This window comes from Mustelus asterias, chromosome 7 (assembly GCF_964213995.1).
Source record: "Mustelus asterias chromosome 7, sMusAst1.hap1.1, whole genome shotgun sequence".
In the NCBI taxonomy this organism is placed as follows: domain Eukaryota; kingdom Metazoa; phylum Chordata; class Chondrichthyes; order Carcharhiniformes; family Triakidae; genus Mustelus; species Mustelus asterias.
In genome coordinates, this window is record NC_135807.1 from 18,132,819 (window position 1) to 18,156,942 (window position 24,124).

At 46.9% G+C, this 24,124-nt stretch overlaps 1 protein-coding gene across 2 annotated transcripts in view; it reads right to left on the minus strand.

Moving 5' to 3' along the window:
• mtcl1 (microtubule crosslinking factor 1) overlaps positions 1–24,124 on the minus strand; it is a 233,074-nt gene that overhangs the window by 110,778 nt on the left and 98,172 nt on the right. For both annotated transcript variants that reach the window (XM_078215726.1, XM_078215727.1), the window contains exon 4: positions 11,457–11,516. In XM_078215726.1, the coding sequence (XP_078071852.1) occupies positions 11,457–11,516 (60 nt within the window). The remainder of the gene's footprint in view (positions 1–11,456; positions 11,517–24,124) is intronic.

Consider the following 24,124-nt stretch of genomic DNA (forward strand, 5'->3'; position numbering starts at 1 on the left):
TTTAAATTTGTCCTACCAAAATGAATCACCTCACATTTCATAGAAAGAAATCATAGAAACCCTACAGTGCAGAAACAGGCCATTCGGCCCATCGAGTCTGCACCGACCCCAATCCCACCCAGCCCCTACTCCCATATCCCTACACATTTACCCACTAATCCCTCTAACCTACGCACCTCAGGACACTAAGGGGCAATTTTAGAATGGCCAATCAAACTAACCCGCACATCTTTGGACTGTGGGAGGAAACCGGAGTACCCGGAGGAAACCCACGCAGACACGAGGAGAATGTGCAAACTCCACACAGACAGTGACCCAAGCCAGGAATCGAACCCAGGTCCCTGGAGCTGTGAAGCAGCAGTGCTAACCACTGTGCTACCGTGCCGCCCACATTTATCAGGGTTAAACTCCATTTGCCATTTTTCAGCCCAGCTTTGCATCCTATCTATGTCTCTTTGCAGCCTACAACAGCCCTCCACCTCATCCACTACTCCACCAATCTTGGTGTCATCAGCAAATTTACTGATCCACCCTTCAGCCCCCTCCTCTAAGTCATTAATAAAAATCACAAAGAGCAGAGGACCAAGCACTGATCCCTGTGGCACTCCGCTAGCAACGTGCCTCCAATCCGAAAGTTTTCCATCGACCACCACCCTCTGTCTTCGATCAGACAGCCAGTTACCTATCCAATCGGCCAACTTTCCCTCTATCCCACACCTCCTCACTTTCATCATAAGCCGACCATCCTTATCAAATGCCTTACTAAAATCCATGTATATGACATCAACTGCCCTACCTTCATCAACACACTTAGTTACCTCCTCAAAAAATTCAATCAAATTTGTGAGGCACGACTTGCCCTTCACGAATCCGTGCTGACTATCCCGGATTAATCCGCATCTTTCTAAATGGTCGTAAATCCCATCCCTAAGGACCTTTTCCATCAATTTACCAACCACCGAAGTCAGACTAACCGGTCTATAATTACCAGGGTCATTTCTATTCCCTTTCTTAAACAGAGGAACAACATTCGCCATTCTCCAGTCCTCTGGCACCATCCCCGTGGACAGTGAGGACCCAAAGATCAAAGCCAAAGGCTCTGCAATCTCATCCCTTGCCTCCCAAAGAATCCTAGGATATATTTCATCAGGCCCAGGGGACTTATCGACCTTCAGTTTATTCAAAACTGCCAGGACATCCTCCCTCCGAACATCTATTTCCTCCAGCCTATTAGCCTGTAACACCTTCTCTTCCTCAAAAACATGGCCCCTCTCCTTGGTGAACATTGAAGAAAAGTATTCATTCATCACCTCGCCCATCTCTACTGACTCCATACACAAGTTCCCACTACTGTCCTTGACCAGCCCTAACCTCACCCTGGTCATTCTTTTATTCCTCACTTAAGAGTAAAAAGCCTTGGGGTTTACCTTGATCCGACCCGCCAAGGACTTCTCATGTCCCCTCCTAGCTCTCCTAAACCCTTTTTTCAGCTCGTTCCTTGCTAACTTGTAACCCTCAATCGAGCCATCTGAACCTTGTTTCCTCATCCCTACATAAGCTTCCCTCTTCCTTTTCACAAGACATTCCACCTCTTTCGTGAACCATGGTTCCCTCACTTGGCCATTTCCTCCCTGCCTGACAGGGACATACCTATCAAGGACATCCAGTATTTGTTCCTTGAAAAAGTTCCACTTTTCATTCGTGCCTTTCCCTGACAGTTTCTGTTCCCAACTTATGCCCCCTAATTCTTGCCTAATCGCATCATAATTACCTCTCCCCCAATTGTAAACCTTGCCCTGCCGTACGGCCCTATCCCTCTCTATTGCAATAACAAAAGACACCGAATTGTGGTCACTATCTCCAAAGTGCTCTCCCACAACCAAATCTAACACTTGGCCCGGTTCATTTCCCAGTACCAAATCCAATGTGGCCTCACCTCTTGTCGGCCTATCCACATATTGTGTCAGGAAACCCTCCTGCACACACTGCACAAAAACTGCCCCATCCGAACTATTTGACCTACAAAGGTTCCAATCAATATTTGGAAAGTTAAAGTCCCCCATGACAACTACCCTGTGACCCCCACACATATCCATAATCTGCTTAGCAATTTCTTCCTCCACATCTCTATTACTATTTGGGGGCCTATAGTAAACTCCTAACAACGTGACCGCTCCTTTCCTATTTCTAACCTCCGCCCATATTACCTCAGTGTGCAGATCCCCCTCGAAGAGCCTTTCCGCAGCCGTTAGACTATCCTTGATTTACAATGCCACTCCTCCACCTCTTTTACCAGCTTCCCTACACTTACTGAAACATCTATACCCCGGAACGTCCAACAACCATTCCTGTCCTTGTTCTACCCACGTCTCCGTAATGGCCACAACATCGTAGTCCCAAGTACCAATCCACGCCCCAAGTTCATCTATCTTGTTCCGGATGCTCCTTGCATTGAAGTAGACATACTTCAACCCACCTTCCTGTCTACCGGTACCCACCCTTGACCCGGATACCTTACCCAATACCTCACCACCCTCAACACTGACTTCTGGACTATAACTCCTTTTCCCACTCCCCTGACGAATTCGTTTAAACCCCCCTGAAGAGCCGTATCAAATTTCCCTCCCAGGATATTGGTGCCCCTCTGGTTCAGGTGCACCCCATCCTGTTTGTACAGGTTCCACCTTCCCCAGAATGTGTTCCAATTATCCACATATCTGAAACCCTCCCTCCTACACCATCCCTGCAACCACATGTTTAACTGAGAAGAAGCTGAATGCTCACTCTACCCAACTTTCCATTGATTTAAACAGAAGGGAAATCATGGGCGGCACGGTGGTTAGCACTGCTGCCTCACAGTGCCAGGGACCCAGGTTTGATTCCGGCCTCGGGTCACTGTCTGTGTGGAGTTTGCATGTTCTCCCTGTGTCTATGTGGGTTTTCTCCGGGTGCTCCGGTTTCCTCCCACAGTCCAAAGATGTGCGGGTTAGGTTGATTGGCCATGCTAAATTGCCCCTTAGTGTCAGGGGATTAGCAGAGTAAATATGTGGTGTTACGGGAATAGAGCCTGGGTGGGATTGGATTACGTTTCGGTGCAGACTCGATGGGCTGAGTGGCCTCATTCTGCACTGTAGGGATACTATGATTCTATGTATATAACGTTATGCGCTTACGGTGCAGAATGACACATGGAAGAAGCTGAATGCTCACTCTACCCGACTTTCCATTGATTTAAACAGATTGGCCATGCTCAATTGCCCCTCAGTGTCAGGGGGATTAACAGGGTAAATAGGTGGGGTAATGGGGATAGGGCCTGGGTGGGATTATGGTCAGTGCAGACTCAATGGGCCGAATGGCCTCTTTCTGCATTGTAGGAATTCTATGAAGATGCCCATTGGTCGGGATTCCCTGAAAGCAGCATACCATATGTGGAAAGTCCAGCTGTGGATTCTTAATTGCAAAGACTTTGGCATATCACAGGAAAAGGAAAGATCACACTACATTCTTTGAGTCATTGACCCAAGAATTCAATGCGCACAGATCAAAGGGCTGAACACAGGCAGGGCTTTTCGATGTTGCAACCAAAGTACCCAACACATGGAGCTCCACAGTCTTTCCACATTATACCCAGGGAGACATCAGCAAGTTACTTCAATGTTCTTTTCACTTTAACTGATTTGGATCACTGAATGAAAAAAAAGCAAGAAAGACTTGCATTCATATAGCACCTTTCATGACCACAGGATGCCCCTGGGTGCCTTGCAGCCTATCCACATGCCGCAGGGTGAGTATGGACTGAATGCATTCCCGTTTAAAGCTTTGATTGCCGGTGAATACCGTGCGATTAAAACTTTCATGTGGCCAATTTAAATCAATTTCTTTAAATCATTTCCATTTGTATCAATGTTGGTGGATGAGTAAACTGCTGTGAAGTATGTGCCAAGCACCTCCCCAAGGGGGGAGCATGAGCCAGAGGCAGATTGCCCTAAAACAATCGGATAATAACATTTACATAGCACCCCCTAATGTAGAGGAATGTCCCAGGGAGCTTCTGAAGGGCATTATCTGATAAAAAGCCCTAGGCTACATTTGTATCAGGTTAAAGTGCCACTAATGGAGACCGAAAACTATCTAATGAGGCAAAAAATAAACCAATAAAGACTAAGCCACATCAAGCGGAATGCTGCAACGCCTCACTAAAAGAATTGTTTCATTTTCAAGTTAACTGTCAAAGACTGAAGGGAGGAAAATATCAGTACCTAGCTCTTATCAGTAAAAGAGCTGTCTCACTGCGCCAGGGATATGGGTTCGATTCCCAGCTTGGGTCACTGTCTGTGTGGAGTTTGCACGTTCTCCCTGTGTCTGCGTGGGTTTCCTCCGGGTGCTCCGGTTTCCTCCTACACTCCAAAGATGTGCAGGTTAGGTGGATTGGCCATGCTAAATTGCCCCTGAGTGTTGGGGGAGGAGCTAGGGCAAATGCACTGGCTTATGGGAATAGGGCCTGGGTGGGATTGTGGTTGGTGCAGACTCGATGGGCCGAATGGCTGTGCTGTAGGGATTCTATAATTCTTTTCCAGAATACTTGTTCCACAGCTTCCATTCTTCACACATACCTTTCACACATGGGCTAGCTGCAAGCTATGTAACTATGGAGGGCATCACAGCATAGCGTGAAGGATCACTGGATGGCCAGCAAGTACGACAAAACCGCATGATTTTTTCCCCCCCTCTCTTTTCTCAGCCTTGGGGGTGGTTGAAACTAAAGCAAATTTTAATAAGACATGGAGGATTGGTACCTCCACAGAGGGAGAAAGCGGATGTTGCATTGAAAATCAATCAGTCAGAAGCCACTCTGAGAAGTGATGTTAGCCAAAGCCTGGGAGCAGGCTTGAATGAGATGGGTCTGACTTTGTCTCCATATAGAACAGATATACAGTTCTGGGTACTGTTGAGGGGAATGGCCTCTCAGAGGATAATAACAGCAGCAGCCAAATTCGTAACACCACGATTGGCTCTGCTGCACAGGGGAGGAGTAATAGTCATAGGGGATTCAATTGTGAGGGGAATAGGTAGACACTTCTGTGGCCACAAAAGAGACTCCAGGATGGTATGTTGCCTCCCTGGTGCTGGGGTCAAGGATGACTTAGAGCGGTTTATAGGACATTCTGAAGGGGGAGGGTGAACATAGAGTCATAGAGGTTTGCAGCATGGAAACAGGCCCTTCGGCCCAACTCGTCCATGCCGCCTTTTTTTTAAAACCCCGAAGCTAGTCACAATTGCCCGCATTTGGCCCATATCCCTCTCCACCCATCGCACCCATGTAACTGTCTATAGAGATAGTTGTCAGCCAGTTGTCATGGTACACATTGGTATAAACGACATAAGTAGAAAAAGGGATGAGGTCCTATAGCGGACGGCACAGTGGTTAGCACTGCTGCCTCACAGCACCAGGGACCCGGGTTCAATTCCTGGCTTGGGTCACTATCTGTGTGGATTTTGCCATGGTCTGCGTGGGTTTCCTCCGGGTGCCCCGGTTTCCTCCCACAGTCCAAAGATGTGTAGGTTAGGTGGATTGGCCATGTTAAATTACCCCTTAGTGTCAGGGGGACTAGCTGGGTAGATGCATGGGTTATGGGGATTGGGCCTGGGTAGGATTGTGGTCGGTGCAGACTTGATGGCCTCATTCTCCACTGTAGAATTCTATAGCAGAATATAGGCAGCTCGGAGGCAAACTGAGAAGTAGAATCTCAAAGGTAGCTATCTCAGCATTACTACCCAGTGCCATGTTCTAGTCAGAGTAAAAACAGTAGGATATACAAGATGAATGCGTGGCTGCAAAGATGGTGTGAGAGGAAGGGTTTTGAGAGCAAGGGGAATTGAGAATAAGAGAAAAAGACAGCAAGGAGAATAGGAAAAGTGATTGGCAGAAAAATCAAGGGCCAGAATCAGATAAGGATACAGTAAAAAAACAGTAGGAACAGGACAAGGAATACTGAAAGTGCTCAACTTAAGGTTTGTACCTGAACGTTTGGAGAATTCAAAACAAAGTGGATGGATTAGGTGCGCAGATAGATGTAAAGAGATATGATATAGTTGGGATCACAGAGACCTGGCTCCAAGGTGACCAAGGATGGGAACTAAACATCGAGGGCTAGTCAGTGTTTAGGAAGGACAAACAGGTAGGAAAGGTTGGTGGAGTTGCATTGTTGATTAAAGAAGATGTTGATACAATATTGAAGAAAGATATTAGCGCAGACGATGTGGAATCTGTATGGGTTGAGTTAAGAAACAGGGGGAACAGACATTTGTGGAGGTGGTATACAAACCACCAAACCGCAGTGCTAATGTTGAGAATAGCATTAGACAGGAAACCAGAGATAGAGACATAGAGTCATAGAGGTTTACAGCATAGAAACAGGCCTTCGGCCCAACTTGTCCATGCTGCCCCTTTTTTAAATCCCTAAGCCTGCGTTTGGCCCATATCCCTCTGTACCCATCTTGCCCATGTAACTATCTAAACGCTTTTTAGAAAGCAAAATTGTACCCGCCTCTACTACTACCTCTGGCAGCTCGTTCCAGACACTCACCACCCTCTGTGTGAACGAATTGCCCCTCTGGACCCTTTTGTATCTCTGCCCTCTCACCTTAAACCTATGCCCTCTAGTTTTAAACTCCCCTACCTTTGGGAAAACATGCATGTGTCAAAGGAACAAGTGTGATTATGGGTGGCTTTAATCTGCATATAGATTTGGAGAGTCAAATAAGTCACAGTACAATAGAGGAGGAATTTCTGGAGTGTATACTAGATAGTTTTCTGGACCATTACGTTGAAGAACCTACAAGGGAACAGGCCATCTTGGACTGGGTATTGCGCAATGAGAAAGGATTAGTTGGCAATCTAGTTGTGAGAGAACCCTTGGGGGTGAGTGACTATAATATGGTAGAATTCTTCATCAAGATGGATAGTGAGGTAGTTCATTCTGAGACCAGGGTCCTGAATCTCAATAAAATGTTATGAGGCATGGGTTGGCTATACAATGGACTGGGAAACATTACTGAATGGAAAGACAGTGAACAGGCAATAGCTGGTATTCAAGGATCCAATAGATGAACTCCAGAAATTCTTTAATCCTATTTGGCGCAAGAGAACCATAGAATCCCTGCAGTGCAGAAGGAGGCCATTTGGCCCATCAACCACAATCCCACCCAGACCCTATCCCCATAATTCCATGTATTTATCCTAGCTAGTCCCCCAGACACTGAGGAGCAATTCAGCACGGCCAACCCACCTAACCCGCACACCTTTGGACTGTGGAGGGAAACCGGAGGACCCGGAGGAAACCCATGCAGACGACGTGCAAACTCCACACAGACAGTGACCCGAGGCTGGAATTGAACCCAGGTCTCTGGTGCTGTGAGGCAGCAGTGCTAACCACTGTGCCACCGATAAGGGAATTATGGCCAAACCATGGCTTACAAGGGAAATTAGAGATAGTATTAGATTCAAGGAAGACGCATACAGATTGACATTAAAAAAACCCAATAGGCCTGAGGATTGGGAGCAGTTTAAAATCCAGCAAAGGCGGAACAAAGAATTGATTAAGAAGGGGAAGATAGAGTATGAGATTAAGCGCTGGGATTCCTGCTATGTCATTGGCAGGAGACGGTGACGATCGCAATGGGAACTCCTGCCAGTGTTAACCCTGTTTTGGGAATCCCACAGGATTGCCCGCTCCCACTGCCAATCGCCACCCCGCCCCCCCGAAAATGGGAGCGGTAAATTCCTCCCCCCCCCAAAAAACAACAAATTTGTCTTTACAGTGGAATGATCTGTTTTGACGAATTGCCTGGTATTATTTTCGCCCGAAATGGGGGCTCAGACTGGCTGGGGCTGTCAGCATTTCACTTCGATTCAGAACCGAAGAATGTAAAAGAAAATCGCAATGATTTTAATGTTGGCTGTTCTATGAAGATCATTCTGCTGAAGTGTATACCAACAGGATGACAGGAGGTGATGGCCTGCTGCCGCTAGTGCTCTGATATGTAGCGAGGAGGTTTACTTGGCACTGGAGAAACATTCCTGAGTCAGCTCTCTCCGCTGCAAGAGACGGCAGGCAGCCGTCATTTGTCGGTGGTTTGAGGGGAGAGCAGTGAGCCAGCGGATCAGCTGATCGTGAGGAATGAGATGAGCAGGTGGGGACAGGCTGAGCTTACCAGCAATTGGGAACTGGTGAACGTCCAGTAACTTTAGAACGTCAAATAAAAGACCTGACTCATCAGCCACATTCCAGGCAAGGCAGCAGAATGCTACAAGCAGAATCTTTGCCCTCTACAACAAAGGCTGGGAACATGTTTCAAAGATGCAAACAGCGTGCATTCCTACAAGTGCGGGTTGTCGCTTTTATCAATTTCTGGCATAACTCTCACTTCCATCACCATCCTCTGCCAACTCAACAACTAACCAGCAGAAAATATTTCTTCCGGACATCCAGTGGGGTACTGGACTGCTCATGCATCAGCCCCATCAATCGAGGAAAAGTTTAAGCTTAAGTTTTTTTTTTAAGTTTATTTATTAGTCACAAGTAGACTTGCATCAACACTGCAATGACATTACTGTGAAAATTCCCTAGTCATCACACTCCAGTGCCTGTTCGGGTACACTAAGGGAGAATTTAGCACGGTGAATGCACGTAACCAGCGCGTCTTTCGGAATATGGGAGGAAACCAGAGCGCCTGGAAGAAACCCACGCAGAGAATGTGCAGACTCCGCACAGACAGTGACCCAAGCTGGGAATCAAACCCGGGTCCCTGGCGTTGTGAGACAGCAGTGCGGAAAAATGTCAAGAACGTTGGGATCTCTGTTTTTTTTGTTGACTTAACGAAGGCATTCGATTTTGTTCACCGTGATACTCTGGGGCCTTTTGAGAACATGGCCAGTTCAAGAACTGTGACAGGAATTTATACCTGATCTCGCAATGGTGGTGGCATCTTCAAACTAAGGTTGTGCAAATAACTGCTCACAATGGCCTCTTTTTCCCATGTCTGCATGTTACTCGCCTAAGCTCTTGAAGCTATCCAATCTCTGATTGCATTGCTTAAATGGATAGCGCTTAGTCCTTAAGATCAAATAGTCATGGTACAGCTCATATCAGACCATCAGCACAAAGCACTGCAGCTTCAAGCAATAATGTTCCACTTTAGATCACAGTCAAATTCTGCCACTTAGGTTACGGTGGCACAATGGTTAGCACTGCTGCCTCACAGCGCCAGGGACCCGGGTTCAATTCCCGGCTTGGGTCACTGCCCGTGTGGAGTTTGCACATTCTCCCCGTGTCTGCACGGGTTTCTTCCGGGTGCTCCAGTTTCCTCCCACATTCCAAAGACGTGTTGGTTAGGTGCATTGACCATGCTAAATTCTCCCTCAGTGTACCCGTACAGGCGCCGGAGTGTGGCGACTAGGGGATTTTCACAGTAACTTCATTGCAGTGTTAATGTAAGCCTACTTGTGACTAATAAATAAGCTTTACTTCTACTTTCTCTCGTGGGACACCGCAAATCAACGATGGAGTCATGTTCACTCACAGGACTAGCTCCACCTCTGGCAGACTTGAGTGGAGACACTTTTCAGAATGAGTTAGCCTGCTGACACAAGTCAGTGGTGTGGCAAGTGTGACCCACCCAAGGATTGGGGACATGGATCTGCGACCACCAGGCGACTTATCCATTTCCACTTGCGCAAAATGTCAGGACAGGACAGGAGATCTGACACTGATAATCTGAAATGTGGCAACTGAAATGGAAGTGATGACTCAATGAAAAAGATCCTGTGGTGTGGGTCTGACCGTGTCATTCACCCGAGTGATTCAATGGCGATTTGTTCTCCAGTTATCATTATGCATGGAGCTTTAAAAATGCAATGAACACCACCGTAAAGTCTTGCAGCATTAACTGGGATCACAATGGTACAATGTCTGGCAAGGTTGCAAGGTCCAGTGCAAAGTACCGGGTGCTCAAGGAACCTGCTCCACCCATCGCAGTGGGTTTTCAATGTCATTAAACATCCAGGGCCAGATTCCTCTCCCATTGTCTCCCCAAGAGGAATAACGACTCATCCACAATCCAACAGGAGACGGCGGCAAACTGGGCTGAGCGAAGGTGTATTCAATACAATGAATTCAAACTGAATCATAGGATCGCTACAGTGCAGAAGGAGGCCATTCAGCCCATCGAGCATTGCACCAACACCAATCCCCAGAACCCCATGTATTTACCCTGCTAATCCCTATAACACTAATGGGCAATTTAGCATGGCCAATCCACCCAACCCGCATATTTTTGGATTTGATTTGATTTATCATTGTCACATGTATTAGTATAGAGTGAAAAATATTGTTTCTTGCGCGCTATACAGACAAAGCATACCGTTCATAGGGAAGGAAAGACGAGGATGCAGAATGTAGTGTTACAGTTATAGCTAGGATGTAGAGAAAGATCAACTTAACGCAGGTAGGTCCATTCAAAAGTCTGGAGTGGAGTGTGGGGGGAAACCGGAGCACCTGGAGGAAACCCACACAGACACGGATGAAGTGGGGTTACCCCCAAAGATGTGCGGGTTAGGTTGATTGGCCATGCTAAAAAAAAAATTGCCCTTAGTGTCCTGAGATGCTTGGGTTAGAGGGATTAGTGGGTAAATATGTAGGGATATGGGGGTAGGGCCTGGGTGGGATTGTGGTCAGTGCAGGCTTGATGGGCCGAATGGCCTCTTTCTGTACTGTAGGGTTTCTATGATTTCTATGACATGGGGAGAACACAGTAAGAAGTTTAACAACACCAGGTTAAAGTCCAACAGGTTTATTTGGTAGCAAAAGCCACACTTGTGGCTTTTGCTACCAAATAAACCTGTTGGACTTTAACCTGGTGTTGTTAAACTTCTTACTGTGTTTACCCCAGTCCAACGCCGGCATCTCCACATCATGGGGAGAACATGCAGAATCCACACAGACAGTGACCCAAACCAGGAATTGAACCTGGATCCCTGGCGCTGTGAGGCAGCATTGCTAACCACTGTGCCACCGTGCCATCCTAGTACTTTAAGTGAGTTTCGTCAATGCTGTCATTCATGTGTGTAAAATATCTCTTTAATTAAGTTTCCTGTTGGAATAACTGCTTCATCTCTCTCCCCTCCTCCCTCCCCAGCGCCTCTGCCACTCCGCACTCACCAGTCATGCAAAAATCTACACAAGGTCAGGAATAAACCCTGGAATAAAAAGGCTGAAATTGCATAACAAGCTTATTTTTTATATCAGCTTAAGTCAGAGACTCTTTAAAACCATTATCACTCTGACAGGTTAACCTAAAGGTATCTGGCCCCAAAGCAGCTGGAACTAACTTCAGCATGGAGGGTGAGGGGAATCCATTACTGCGGAGTGGGGTTACCCCCAGTGTCGGTGCATTACCTGAGTCACACTTTTCTTATCTTTGTAAAGCTCTCGACTCCCTCTTCTCTTCAAAGAGCTCTGTAAGACACAAAAGGTGAAAGAGCTATCGTGAGAAAAAACGATGAGATAACGTACACATTCGCAATGTTTAAAACAAAATCACCATCCACTTATTTAACAGCTTAACACCTCTGTTAAAATGGGAGGCAAGTGGCAGAGGAACGCTACGAAGTGTCTGCATACTAACAATTACTTTTAAACTTGTACCGGTGGCCAATGACACGACAATCTTTTCACCATTACCTGAAAAGACTTTCAGTCACATCATACACTCAGAAAGAATGCTTTCTACGATTTAAAGTTTATTTATTAGTGTCACAAGATGGCTTGCATTAACCAAAAGAGAAAATGCTGGAAAATCTCAGCAGGTCTGGCAGCATCTGTAAGGAGAGAAAAGAGCTGACGTTTCGAGTCCAGATGACCCTTTGTCGAAGCTCAATAATTTTCTCTTTTGGTTTCAGATTCCAGCATCCGCAGTAATTTGCTTTTACTAAGGCTTACATTAACACTGCAGTGAAGTTAATGTGAAAATCCCCTAGTTGCCACACTCCCGGCGCCCGTTTGGGTCGACTGAGGGAGAATTTAGCACGGCCGATGCACCTAATCAGCACGTCTTTCGGAGAGTGGGAGGAAACCCACGCAGACACGGGGAGAACCTGGTTGTTTAAAATTTACATCTTGTAAAATCACACCTAGCACATCAGATGTACAAGTTTCAAGTATCATTTCAAACATTATACAAGTTCAAAGGTATCCCAATGCAGTCTGGGAATTGAGCCTGGGTAAGCCTATTTGTGTCACTAATAAATAAAGAAACAAACAAACAAAGCGCTTTACAACCAACAATGTATATTTAAATGTTCGTCACCCGTGTGATTTCAGCCATGATACGAAACTGTAAATATTCTGTGTTTTGTGATGATTTGAGTGCTGACTCTCTTCCATTCGGATAATCTCCTTCAGGGCTGTGAAATTGTTTTCTGTTTGGTTCGACAGCTTCACCAGTCCTCAGCTTTCCTGGGTGCAGACGGCGTCTGCTGCCCTCGGGCAGGTTAGCAATCGGGAGCTGGTACAACTCAGGTGACCTTTGTGGTAAGACTCCATTCCTTGTTAAAAGCTGCCGTTAATCACAGTCCTCCTTCACTTTAAACAGTTGATTATTTTCATGAATCAGGCTTCTGGCACAGCCAGGGTGGTCATGATGTGGAGATGTGGCTTTTGCTACCAAATAAACCTGTTGGACTTTAACCTGGTGTTGTTAAACTTCTTACAGCCAGGGTGTCCAACCCTTAGGGCAAAAATAATTAAGGGACGCTTTGATGCAGGGGGAACCATACGAGTTGGCAGGGGCTACTGGTGAGAAAGGGGAGGTGGGAGGTGGTTTGCAGACCAAGAGAGGGCGGGGGCGGGGGGCTATTGGGCTGTTGGAGGTGTGGGGTGATGGGATTCTGGCGTAGCTCAGAGGGGGGCAGGGGCACAGAGAGGAGCAGCGCAAGCACATGTATGCTCAGTGAACCTGTGCAAACTTTGAATGCGTGAAAAATGATTTCAGGACAGACGCCTGAATTCCTGGATGGTATGTCATCCTGACTCTAGCATAAGGGGGAGATAGCAGCAACACAGAGGTAATGTCACTGGGCTAGTAATCCAGAGACCCAGGCTAATACCGCAAGGACAGGGAATCAGATCTTACCGTTTAATTTCAAATAAATTCCACTCCTAAAGCTTGTCTCGGCAATGATGACCATGACAAATATCACCGATTGGCAGCACGGTGGCACAGTGGTTAGCACGGCTGCCTCACAGCATCAGGGACCGGGGTTCAATTATAGCTTTCTGTGCGGAGTTTGCACGCTCTCTGTGTGGATTTCCCCCGGGTGCTCCGGTTTCCTCCCAGACTCCAAAGATGTGCAGATTAGGTGGATTGGCCATGCTAAATTGCCCCTTAGTGTCAGGGGGCTACTAGCGAGTAAATACATGGGGTTACGTGGATGGGACAGGACTGTTGGTGGCGCAGGCTCGATGGGCCGAATGGCCTCCTTCTGCATTGTCGGGATTCAATGACTGGTAAAAACCCATCCGGTTCACCCAGCCTGGCCTACATGTGACCCTGGACCCACATCACTGTTGTTGACTCTTCAAATGTCCTCAGTTCAAGGGCAATGGGCAATAAATGCCGACCTTGCCAAAGACGCCTACATCCACACTGGGAAGTAGAGAGACAGTTTTAAGGTCTCACAGCAGGAGGCTTCAAGTGCGGATTTGTAATTACTGCTGTTCCTCTCCTTGATGTCTCGCTTAGATTTTTGTCACCAATACGTCACTCTGGGACTGAGAAGGTGGTCAGTGCAAAATCACTTTGGAGTTGACCTCTAAGAGATATGCCAGAACACCCTCTGTTGACTTCAGTTGTATCTGCTGTTGCTAGGCAGATGCGTGTGGCTTACACTCAGCACCTCTCTGGAGGCTAAGATCATGAAACTGACATGTGGAGAATGCTCAGGATTCCTTTCCCTATCTGTCAGCAAACACAGTAAGGAGTCTAACAACACCAGGTTAAAGTCCAACAGGTTTACTTGGTAGCAAATGCCACTAGCTTTCGGAGCGCTGCACCTTCATCAGGTGAGTGGGAGATCTGCTCATAAACAGCAAACAGGGCATATAAAGACACAAACTCAATTTACAGAATAATGAATAATGATTGGAATGCGAGTTTTTACAGCTAATCAAGTCTTAAAGGTACAGACAATGTGAGTGGAGAGCGCATTAAGCACAGGTTAAAGAGATGTGTATTGTCTCCAGACAGGACAGCCAGTGAGATTTTGCAAGTCCAACCTAGATCTTGGGTTCATGTCACACTATCTGTAACCCCCACAACTTGCCTGGACTTTATATGCCCTGTTTGCTGTTTATGAGCAGATCTCCCACACATCTGACGAAGGAGCAGCGCTCCGAAAGCTACTGGCATTTGCTACCAAATAAACCTGTTGGACTTTAACCTGGTGTTGTTAGACTCCTTGCTGTGTTTACCCCAGTCCAACGCCGGCATCTCCACATCATGTCAGCAAACATACAGAGACGAGAGTGCCATACTCGTAACCAATCAAACTCTAACTGGTTGTTACAACATAATATATCCTCAGCTCCCTCAGTCTTCCCCTCTCTCCTACCATCTACATGCCTTTGAGCCCCGAAGTTAACATCGCTTCCTCTGAGTTTACTTGGCCTTTCTCTCAGTAGTGTCGGCTCTGTACTTCGCTGGTTGCGCACTCATCTTTGGAGTTCCAAGTCCTACCCTAGAACTTGAATCATAGAATCCCTACAGTGCAGAGGAGGCCATTTGGCCCATCAAGTCTGCACCAACTCTCCAACAGTGCATCCCACCCAGGCCCTATTACCGTAACCTCACTTATTTACCCCAATAATCCCTCTAACCTACACATCTTGAGACACTAAGGGACCAATTTAGCATGGCTAATGCACCTATAACGATCATGTCTTTCGGACTGTGGGAGGAAACCAGAGCACCCGGAGGAAACCCACACAGACACGGGGAGAACGTGCAAACTCCACACAGTCAAGTTACCCAAGGGAATTGAACCTGGGTGCCTGGCGCTGTGAGGCAGCAGTGCTAACCACTGTGCCACCGTGTCTTGACCTCAAACCATCTCAGCTGACACTCTGGTGCAAAACTGAGTGAGTGATGCACTGCTGGAGGTGAAATCTTTTGAAGAAGGTGCTAAACTCACGGCCTGTCGGATGGATATAAAGAATCCCATGGCAGTGAACGGCAGGGCAGGTGTCCCTGGTGCTCTGGCCAATGTTCATTCTTCAATCAGCATCACAAAGGCAGTGATTATCACATTGCTGTCTGTGGGAGTTTGCTGTGTGCGCCTTAGCTGCTGCATTCCTACATCACAAATGACTACACATCATGTATGCCCTTGGCTGTATCGCACTTTGAAACACCCAGTGATTGTGAAAGGTGATAGAGAAATACAAGCCTTTCTTTTCCTTTCCCACCTTTTCAAATCTGGTGTCCATACTATGGAAATGGAAATGCTTTTTACAGATGGGGATCTCAGGGATGTCAACGTAACAAAGGCACAAACCATTGAGAGCTTTGCTGATATAGAGGCTGAGGAAGGAGCAGATTACTTTTCTATCTGTGCGCAGCATCAGTTAATACTATAAAGTGAATACTGACCTTATATCAAACCATTCTTGGGATCCTAGCCCGCACAAAACCAATACCCTCCTCCACAGGATTATAAATAAGCTACGAGTTCAGTATGTCATACGCCTCATCCTCACAGGTGAAGCCAGTAATTTCGCCAGCAGAATGGGGTCACGGTCACAGCACTGAATGAATGAGCAACTCTGAACAGCAATGTTCGACCGTGCGATTGTCCGTGGATGTGGGTGAGAGGGCACTGCACAGACACTGGGAATCTTTTGGCGCTTTCATTGCATTCCTCGGAATCCTATTTTGTCTTTTGTCAGCGTGTGGGAGGAGGCTCCAATCTCCAACCTCACAGAGAGGCCCCTGTGCTTAATCTCCCTTTGTACCGTTGCAGACCTTGATCTGTCTCAGTGCCCATTCCAGCCTTCCCATGTGTAATGTCTATTGTTGATAAATCAAAAATATTTGCACAAAAACAAGATTGTGTTCCTTAGATAATTGAAAATAAAAAAACTCCTTGCCTCTGGTGTCACGTTCTAGAGTTCCCTCGTAACAGCAAAGGGTAAGAACAGGAGATGTGAATTACAATGGCCTTTTGGGTGTTGTCGGTTTCTTTCAGTTTGAAATGTGAGATTATTTCTATGAAGTATTTATTTATCTTGTCCCTAAGAAATAGAATTATTCATGTCTAATACTAGGGAGCATGCATTTAAGTGGTTCGCACTGCTGCCTCACGGCGTCAGGGACTTGGGTTCGATTCCCGGCCTCAGGTAATTGCCTGTGTGGAGTTTGCACATTCTCCCCGTGTCTGCGTGGGTTTCCTCCGGGTGCTCTGGTTTCCTCCCACAGTCCAAAGATGTGCGGGTTAGGTGGATTGGCTAAATTGACCCTTAGTGTCAGCGGATCATCAAGGTAAATTCATGGGTTATCAGGGTAAGTACATGGGGTTATGGGGATCGGGCCTCGATGTGATTGTTGTCGGTGCAGATTCGATGGGCCAAATGGCCTCCTCCTGCATTGTAGGGATTCTATGATTCGATGAGATATGAGATTTTTACACAGAGAGTGGTAAGTGTCTGGGACGCACTGCCAGGGGTGGTGGTGCAGGCAGATGTGATAGGGGCGTTTAAGGGGCTTTTAGATAAGCACATGAATAAGCAAGGAATAGAGGGATATGGACCAAGGGCAGGCAGAAGGGATTAGTTTAATTTGAATCATAAAATCATGGAATGCCTACAGCGCAGCAGGAGGCCATTCGACCCATCGGGTCTGCACCGACCACAATCCCGCCAAGGCCCTATCCCCGTAACCCCACATATTTACCCTGCTAATCCCTCTGACACTAAGGAGCAATTTAGCATGGCCAATCAATCTAACCCACACATTTTTGGTCTGTGGGAGGAAACCGGAGGACCCGGAAAAAAACCACGCAGCCATGGGGAGAACGCGCAGACTCGACACAGACAGTGACCCAAGCCAGGAATTGAACTCGGGTCCCTGATGCTGTGAGGCAGCAGCGCTGACCACTGTGCCACCGTGCCGCCCCCTATTTGGCATCATGTTCGGCACAGCATCGTGGGCCGAAGGGCCTGTTCCTGTGCTGTACCGCTCTATGTTCTGTGAGTCTCATAAAGTGACAGGAACGGGTTTGAGCACAGAGCGATGTTGTTCCTCACATCTACAGGAGAGGGCCAAACCAGTGACACACGTCACTGATATTTCATACAGATTATTTTTCAGCTGCCCTCTTCGCAACGTGCAAGTTCATTTCTGGTCTCAGGCATTAGGGATTTTCACAGAGCAGAATGGGAGCCGATTTCTCTCTTAATGAGAGAACCATGAAGAATGTGATTTATATCGTGCTTTGGAGCTCACAAAAAGAGCTCTTAAATTGGTGTCCTACAAATGGGAATTTTATTGGGATTTGCTGAGGGATGTGCTAATAGATTTTATGGAGCACATGCAGAGCAGCGAGGGGCATTTTATAGAGTGTGTAAATTAAGGAGCGGGGGCACGTTACAGATAGATGTAGAGAGTGGGCTCAGTGGGCAAGCAGCTTTTTATTGGAGATCTATATTACAGAGAAGCGTGTATTATTTAGAAGGGAGTTTAACAGTAGAAACACGTCACAAAGAGAGACATTTTATAATGAAACATGTGCTTTATACATTACTGCACACAGAGGGGTACATTGAGAAGATCTCTGTTAATGAGGGGACTGTTAAAAAAGTACTCAATATACTGGGATATTGGAGTGTAATGTACTGAGGACGCAGCGGCCCAAAAACGTCAGGCAAGTTGATTAATTTTCAGCAAAGACCACGAAAAAGACTCTTGTAAAACCCTGAGGGTGTGATACTGGGGCCACAAACTAGCTTGTAACTCACATTCCCTGCAATGCTGTAGCTCTGTTGTTCATAGTGGTTGATTCTACTTCACACGTTTATACCTTCTGAAGGTCCACTGAGCCTTTGATGCACAGCTAAACTGGCAGACTCAGCAAGGTAGCCCCGCTTGGGTCAAACACTACATATGTGTTTCCGGTAGCACAGTGGTTAGCACTGCTGCTTCACAGCTCCAGGGTCCCGGGTTCGATTCCCGGCTCGAGTCACTGTCTGTGTGGAGTTTGCACATTCTCCTCGTGTCTGCGTGGGTTTCCTCCGGGTGCTCCGGTTTCCTCCCACAGTCCAAAGATGTGCGGGTTAGGTTGATTGGCCAGGTTAAAAATTGCCCCTTAGAGTCCTGAGATGCATGGATTAGCGGGTAAATATGTGGGGGTAGGGCCTGGGTGGGATTGTGGTCGGTGCAGACTCGATGGGCCGAATGGCCTCCTTCTGCACTGTAGGGTTTCTATGATTCTATGATGTACTACCTCCTACTGAGGGAATTCAGCTCCAGTTGGCTGCAGCACAGAAAGAACCCATGTCGCTCCCAAATTTCATAGAATCATAGAATCCCTACAGTGCAGAAGCAGGCCATTCGGCCCATCGTGTCTGTCCTGACTTTCCAACATACCCAGACCCTATCCCCATAACCCCACATATTTAACCTGCTAATCCCCCTAACCTACACATCTTGGGATACTAAGGGGCAATTTCACCAGGGCAATCAACTGAACTTGCATATGTTTGGACTGTGGGAGGAAACCGGAGCATCCAGAGGAAACCCACGCAGATAGGGGAGAATGTGCAAACTGCACACAGACAGTCACCCTAGGCCGGAATCGAACCTGGGTCCCTGGAGCTATGAGGCAGCAGTGCTAACCACTGTGCCGCCCTCCAGCCAGCTGCCTGCAGGAGATAGGCAGCTAAAAATACAGGCATGTTTACAAAAAGGAAGTAAATAATTAACAGGGTGTGAATGCAATTGAACAAACCTCAGGCAAATTGCTAAAGACTAGTCCCCTACTGACCCCAGCCACTTCAGCTAAAGCGAGCCACCAATTCCCGTCAGTAGTAACCACACTGGACCCAGGGGCAAGTCCCTAAGACATGAAGGAAATCGTAAACCATGTAAAGCAAACCTTGTTCTTTTTTGCTTATGTAATAATAAACTTTGCTGGACCAAAAGATGGCTGCCACATGTCACCTGATATCTGGAACTGTAAGGTGACCACGAAGGCACTTACATGAATTGCACTGGAGACATGCCCTGACAAGGTGCTTATGAAATCACATACCTGGGACAGCCAAGATCCATTTCCAAAAGGAACTGCTGAAAGGAAATGGACTTCATTTGCATCTTTATAAGTGAGTACTTGAGTATTTGACAATGATGCTTTGTCTGACAGTCGATATCTCAGCTTCCATCGCAGCACAAACATCTTCCAGGGGAAATCTGAGCACTGCAATGGAAGCTCAGACAGCTGTTATCACGGCTGCGGCCTCATCGGGTGTGACAGCGATCTGTCCTCCGACACTTGATTAGGATTGCTGAGGTGTTGCTCAGGGAGAGTGACAGTGCTCCATGGAGTGAAAACCTCTTCTCCTCTCTCAGGATGGTGGCATTTGATCTCCCGTCCTGCCACTCTAACAGGAGCCATCAGCCAAGCAGCCCAGAGTGCTGCTACCCACGTTGAGATGATGCAGCCTGAAAGAGTGTCTACTGGGCCCAGAGCTGCTTGAAGGTGACCTCTAAGCTCCTCCACACTCTCTTCCACCAAACATCAGCAGCCTTTCACCAGCCATGCTGCTGCCACTGGGCTGGCACTGTACAGGACAGGCAAAGGCACACAGAAGGCAGGCACAAAAGAAATAGAGAAGGGGCATAAAAACAGAACATGCTGGAAAATCTCAGCAGGTCTGACAGCATCTGTGGGGAGAGAGTAGAGCCAACGTTTCGAGTCTAGATGACCCTTTGTCAGAGCTTTGCAGGCGGGAGTTTCTGGTTTTGGGGCAAACGTGGCTGGAAAATCCCACCCATGATCCCTAACTTGCACCCCTGAAGCCCAAACAATGGGCCAACTGAGGCCAATTTTGCACCCTGAGGGTCTTTCCTGCTCTGACCTGAAGCAAGACTTCAACCACACACTTATTTCTGAGGCATGTGCGAGCTGCCAATTTGTTATCAGTTTCCACATGTGAAAGTTGGCAGCCAGCTCTGGGTCCTGATTAGAGAGTTTCAAAAATTCAACAGACACTTGGAAGACATTAAACTTCTTTCATCCCCCCGAGCTCTTTTTCAACTGAGATTTTTTTTTTTAAAGAGTAAAAGTCTACTTAGATTTTTTTGGTGCATTCAGTTGTTGCATCCAATTGAATTTGTTTTGCTCTAATCTCTAACTGGCTTCAAATTGGTTTCAGGACCGTTAAGCAGCACTGACTAACACAGTAAAACAAACACACTGACTGATCCCATCACCATGAGAAAAGATTCACATTTGTCCCGGATAACAGTGACACAACTCAAAGTTTCAAAGAATCACAGAATCCCTACAGTGCAGAAGAGGCCATTCGGCCCATTGAGTCACCACCGACCCTCCGAAAGAGCACCCTACCTAGGCCCAAACCCCCACCCTAACCCCTGTAAGGAATTCTGGTCCACCCGCTTTAAGTTTGAGATGCTAGGGTCATTGTAAAGTCATCCTGCTCGAGCGAGGCCATAAAGTCCCGCCTATACAGGGCAGAAAGCACCTCTTGACCACGCTTTTTGTCGCATCTCCTTATGCGACTTATTTTCAATTTCTTTTGATAACTCTCTTATGATGGACTTTGAGACATTTTACCATGTTCTTGGTGCAATTTGAAACTGAAAAGGAAATTTTACATGTCAGCTACGACTCTTACCAACTTTTACAGATGCATCATAGAAACCAGTCTTCCTGGTTGTATCACAGCTTGGTATGGCTCCTGCTCTGCCCAAGACCGCAATGAACTACAAAAGGTCGTGAATGTAGCCCAATCCATCACACAAACCAGCTTCCCATCCACTGACTCTGTCTACACTTCCCGCTACCTCGGCAAAGCAGCCAGCATAATTAAGGACTCCACGCACCCCGGACATTCTCTCTTCCATCTTCTTCCGTCGGGAAAAAGATACAAAAGCCTGAGGTCACAAAAGAACAAAGAACAAAGAACAGTACAGCACAGGAAACAGGCCCTTCGGCCCTCCAAGCCTGTGCCGCTCCTTGGTCCAACTAGACCAATCGTTTGTATCCCTCCATTCCCAGGCTGCTCATGTGACTATCCAGGTAAGTCTTAAACGATGTCAGCGTGCCTGCCTCCACCACCCTACTTGGCAGCGCATTCCAGGCCCCCACCACCCTCTGTGTAAAAAACGTCCCTCTGATGTCTGAGTTATACTTCGCCCCTCTCAGCTTGAGCCCGTGACCCCTCGTGATCGTCACCTCCGACCTGGGAAAAAGCTTCCCACTGTTCACCCTATCTATACCCTTCATAATCTTGTATACCTCTATTAGATCTCCCCTCATTCTCCGTCTTTCCAAGGAGAACAACCCCAGTCTACCCAATCTCTCCTCATAGCTAAGACCCTCCATACCAGGCAACATCCTGGTAAACCTTCTCTGCACTCTCTCCAATGCCTCCACGTCCTTCTGGTAGTGCGGCGACCAGAACTGGACGCAGTACTCCAAATGTGGCCTAACCAGCGTTCTATACAGCTGCATCATCAGACTCCAGCTTTTATACTCTATACCCCGTCCTATAAAGGCAAGCATACCATATGCCTTCTTCACCACCTTCTCCACCTGTGTTGCCACCTTCAAGGATTTGTGGACTTGCACACCTAGATCCCTCTGTGTTTCTATACTCCTGATGACTCTGCCATTTATTGTATAACTCCTCCCTACATTATTTCTTCCAAAATGCATCACTTCGCATTTATCCGGATTAAATTCCATCTGCCACCTCTCCGCCCAATTTTCCAGCCTATCTATATCCTGCTGCATTGCCCGACAATGCTCATCGCTATCCGCAATTCCAGCCATCTTCGTGTCACGTACCAACTGACTCAAGAACAGCTTCTTCCCTGCTGCTGTCAGACTTTTGAATGGACTTATCTTGCATTAAGTCGATCTTTCTCTACACCCGAGCTATGACTGTAACACTACATTCTGCATTCTCTCGTTTCCTTCTCTATGAACGGTATGCTTTGTCTGTATAGCGTGCAAGAAACAATACTTTTCACTGTATGTTAATACATGTGGCAATAATAAATCAAATCAGATCAAATCAAAATGTTAATAAATGCAAGATGTTGTTGTGGATGGTGAATCACAGAATTGTTACAGCTCACAAGGAGGCCATTTGGCCCATCGTATCCACACTGGCTCTCCAAATGAGCATCGTGGCTTAGTGCCATTCCCCTGCCTTGTCCCTGTACCCCTGCACATAGTTTCTATTGAAGTAATCATCTAATACCCTCTTGAATATGTCAATGGATTTCAGTGTTCCTCCCCCAGGTTCAGTCGACGGGCAGGATGTTATTTGCCAGGTGTGATTAACTTGTTGGCTGCTCGAGATAAGGCCAGCTTTTCACTCTGACAATCACAACCAACAATAAAAGATCAAAACACTGTTGTGTATTCAATCTGGTATATAACTTTGGGAGCTCTGGAGAAGCCAAGTTGATTTCAATTTAATCTTGAATGGAGAAAAGGTACGATTATCTGTCAAGATGCACAATATACTCGTCTATCTGCAGTCACAAAACATTTATTGGAATAAACGTCCTCCTATTTCTTTGGCAAGGTCGAATCCCTGTCACCTCCCTGAATCTGACATTGGGCTGTCACAGTCTAGGGGGGTAGATTAGATCCAGCATTATCCACTCAATAATCCTTTAACTCTGATGGGTACTGGTGAGTTGCTGAGAGTGGGCATGGTGACCGCTGCGGAGGACGGCTCTAATCACAGGAAAAACGTCAGATAATTGACTGACTGTCTCTCCAAAATGGCCGACTTGGACTCACATCCCAGTGGGGAGTAAGAAGCCTCAATGCTAACTGTGACATCCTCAAACCAGCTGTGCAACTTCATGTTTTTTGTATTCGTTTGTTGGACATGGACATTGTTGGCTGGCCAGTGTTTATTGCCCATCCCTAGTTGCCCGAGGGCAGTTGAGAGACAACCACATTGCTGTGGCTCTGGAGTCACCTGTAGGCCAGACCAGGTAAGGATGGCAGATTTTCTTCCCTAAAGGTGAACTATATGGGTTTTTCTGACAATCCGCAATGGTTGCATGATCATCATTAGATTCTTAATTCCATATTTTTAAAAATTGAATTCAAATTCCACCATCTGCCGTGGTGGGATTCGAACCTGGGTCCCCAGAACATTAGCTGAGTTTCTGGATTAATAGTCTAGCGATAATACCACTGGGCCATCGCCTCCCCCATGTGCAGTTAAAAAAGGAATTTAGTACAGTGTGATGGAATTTTTGCCCCAACCTCACCACTGCGGTGTGTTCGGTGATGGTGGAGGCACCTTGGCGCTGGCCGGTGGCGAAATCTTCCAGACCTGCCGCTGCCAACGGGGTTTCCCGTTGTTTGCTTGCCACGGTGGCGGGAGGTCACCTTAGGCAGGACCGGAAGAACCCGCTGCCAGGAAGAGTAGGAAAATCATATCCAGTAATTTCCCACTCAGAAAGTATAATTGTGTTCCTGAGAAATGAAACATTGAGTGGAAAAACCTCAAGCGAATCAGACTATCCCATTCAAACCAATGTCAAATCTGTAGTTACTTTCTATTTTCCCCCATTCAAACATCATAGGCTCTAAATTGAAAGACTGCATAATCCAAAATTCCTCTATTCGTAAAATAATTTTAAAAATATAATAAATTGCATAATATGAATGAAATGTGCAAACTCTTTTTACTTATCTCCTGCCCGCCTCCTCTCCCTCGCTAACCAACACTCTCCCACTTGCTGCTTCCCAGCCCGATTCCCCTATCCATCACTCCCTCTCTGAAACCTCGCAGTGGGT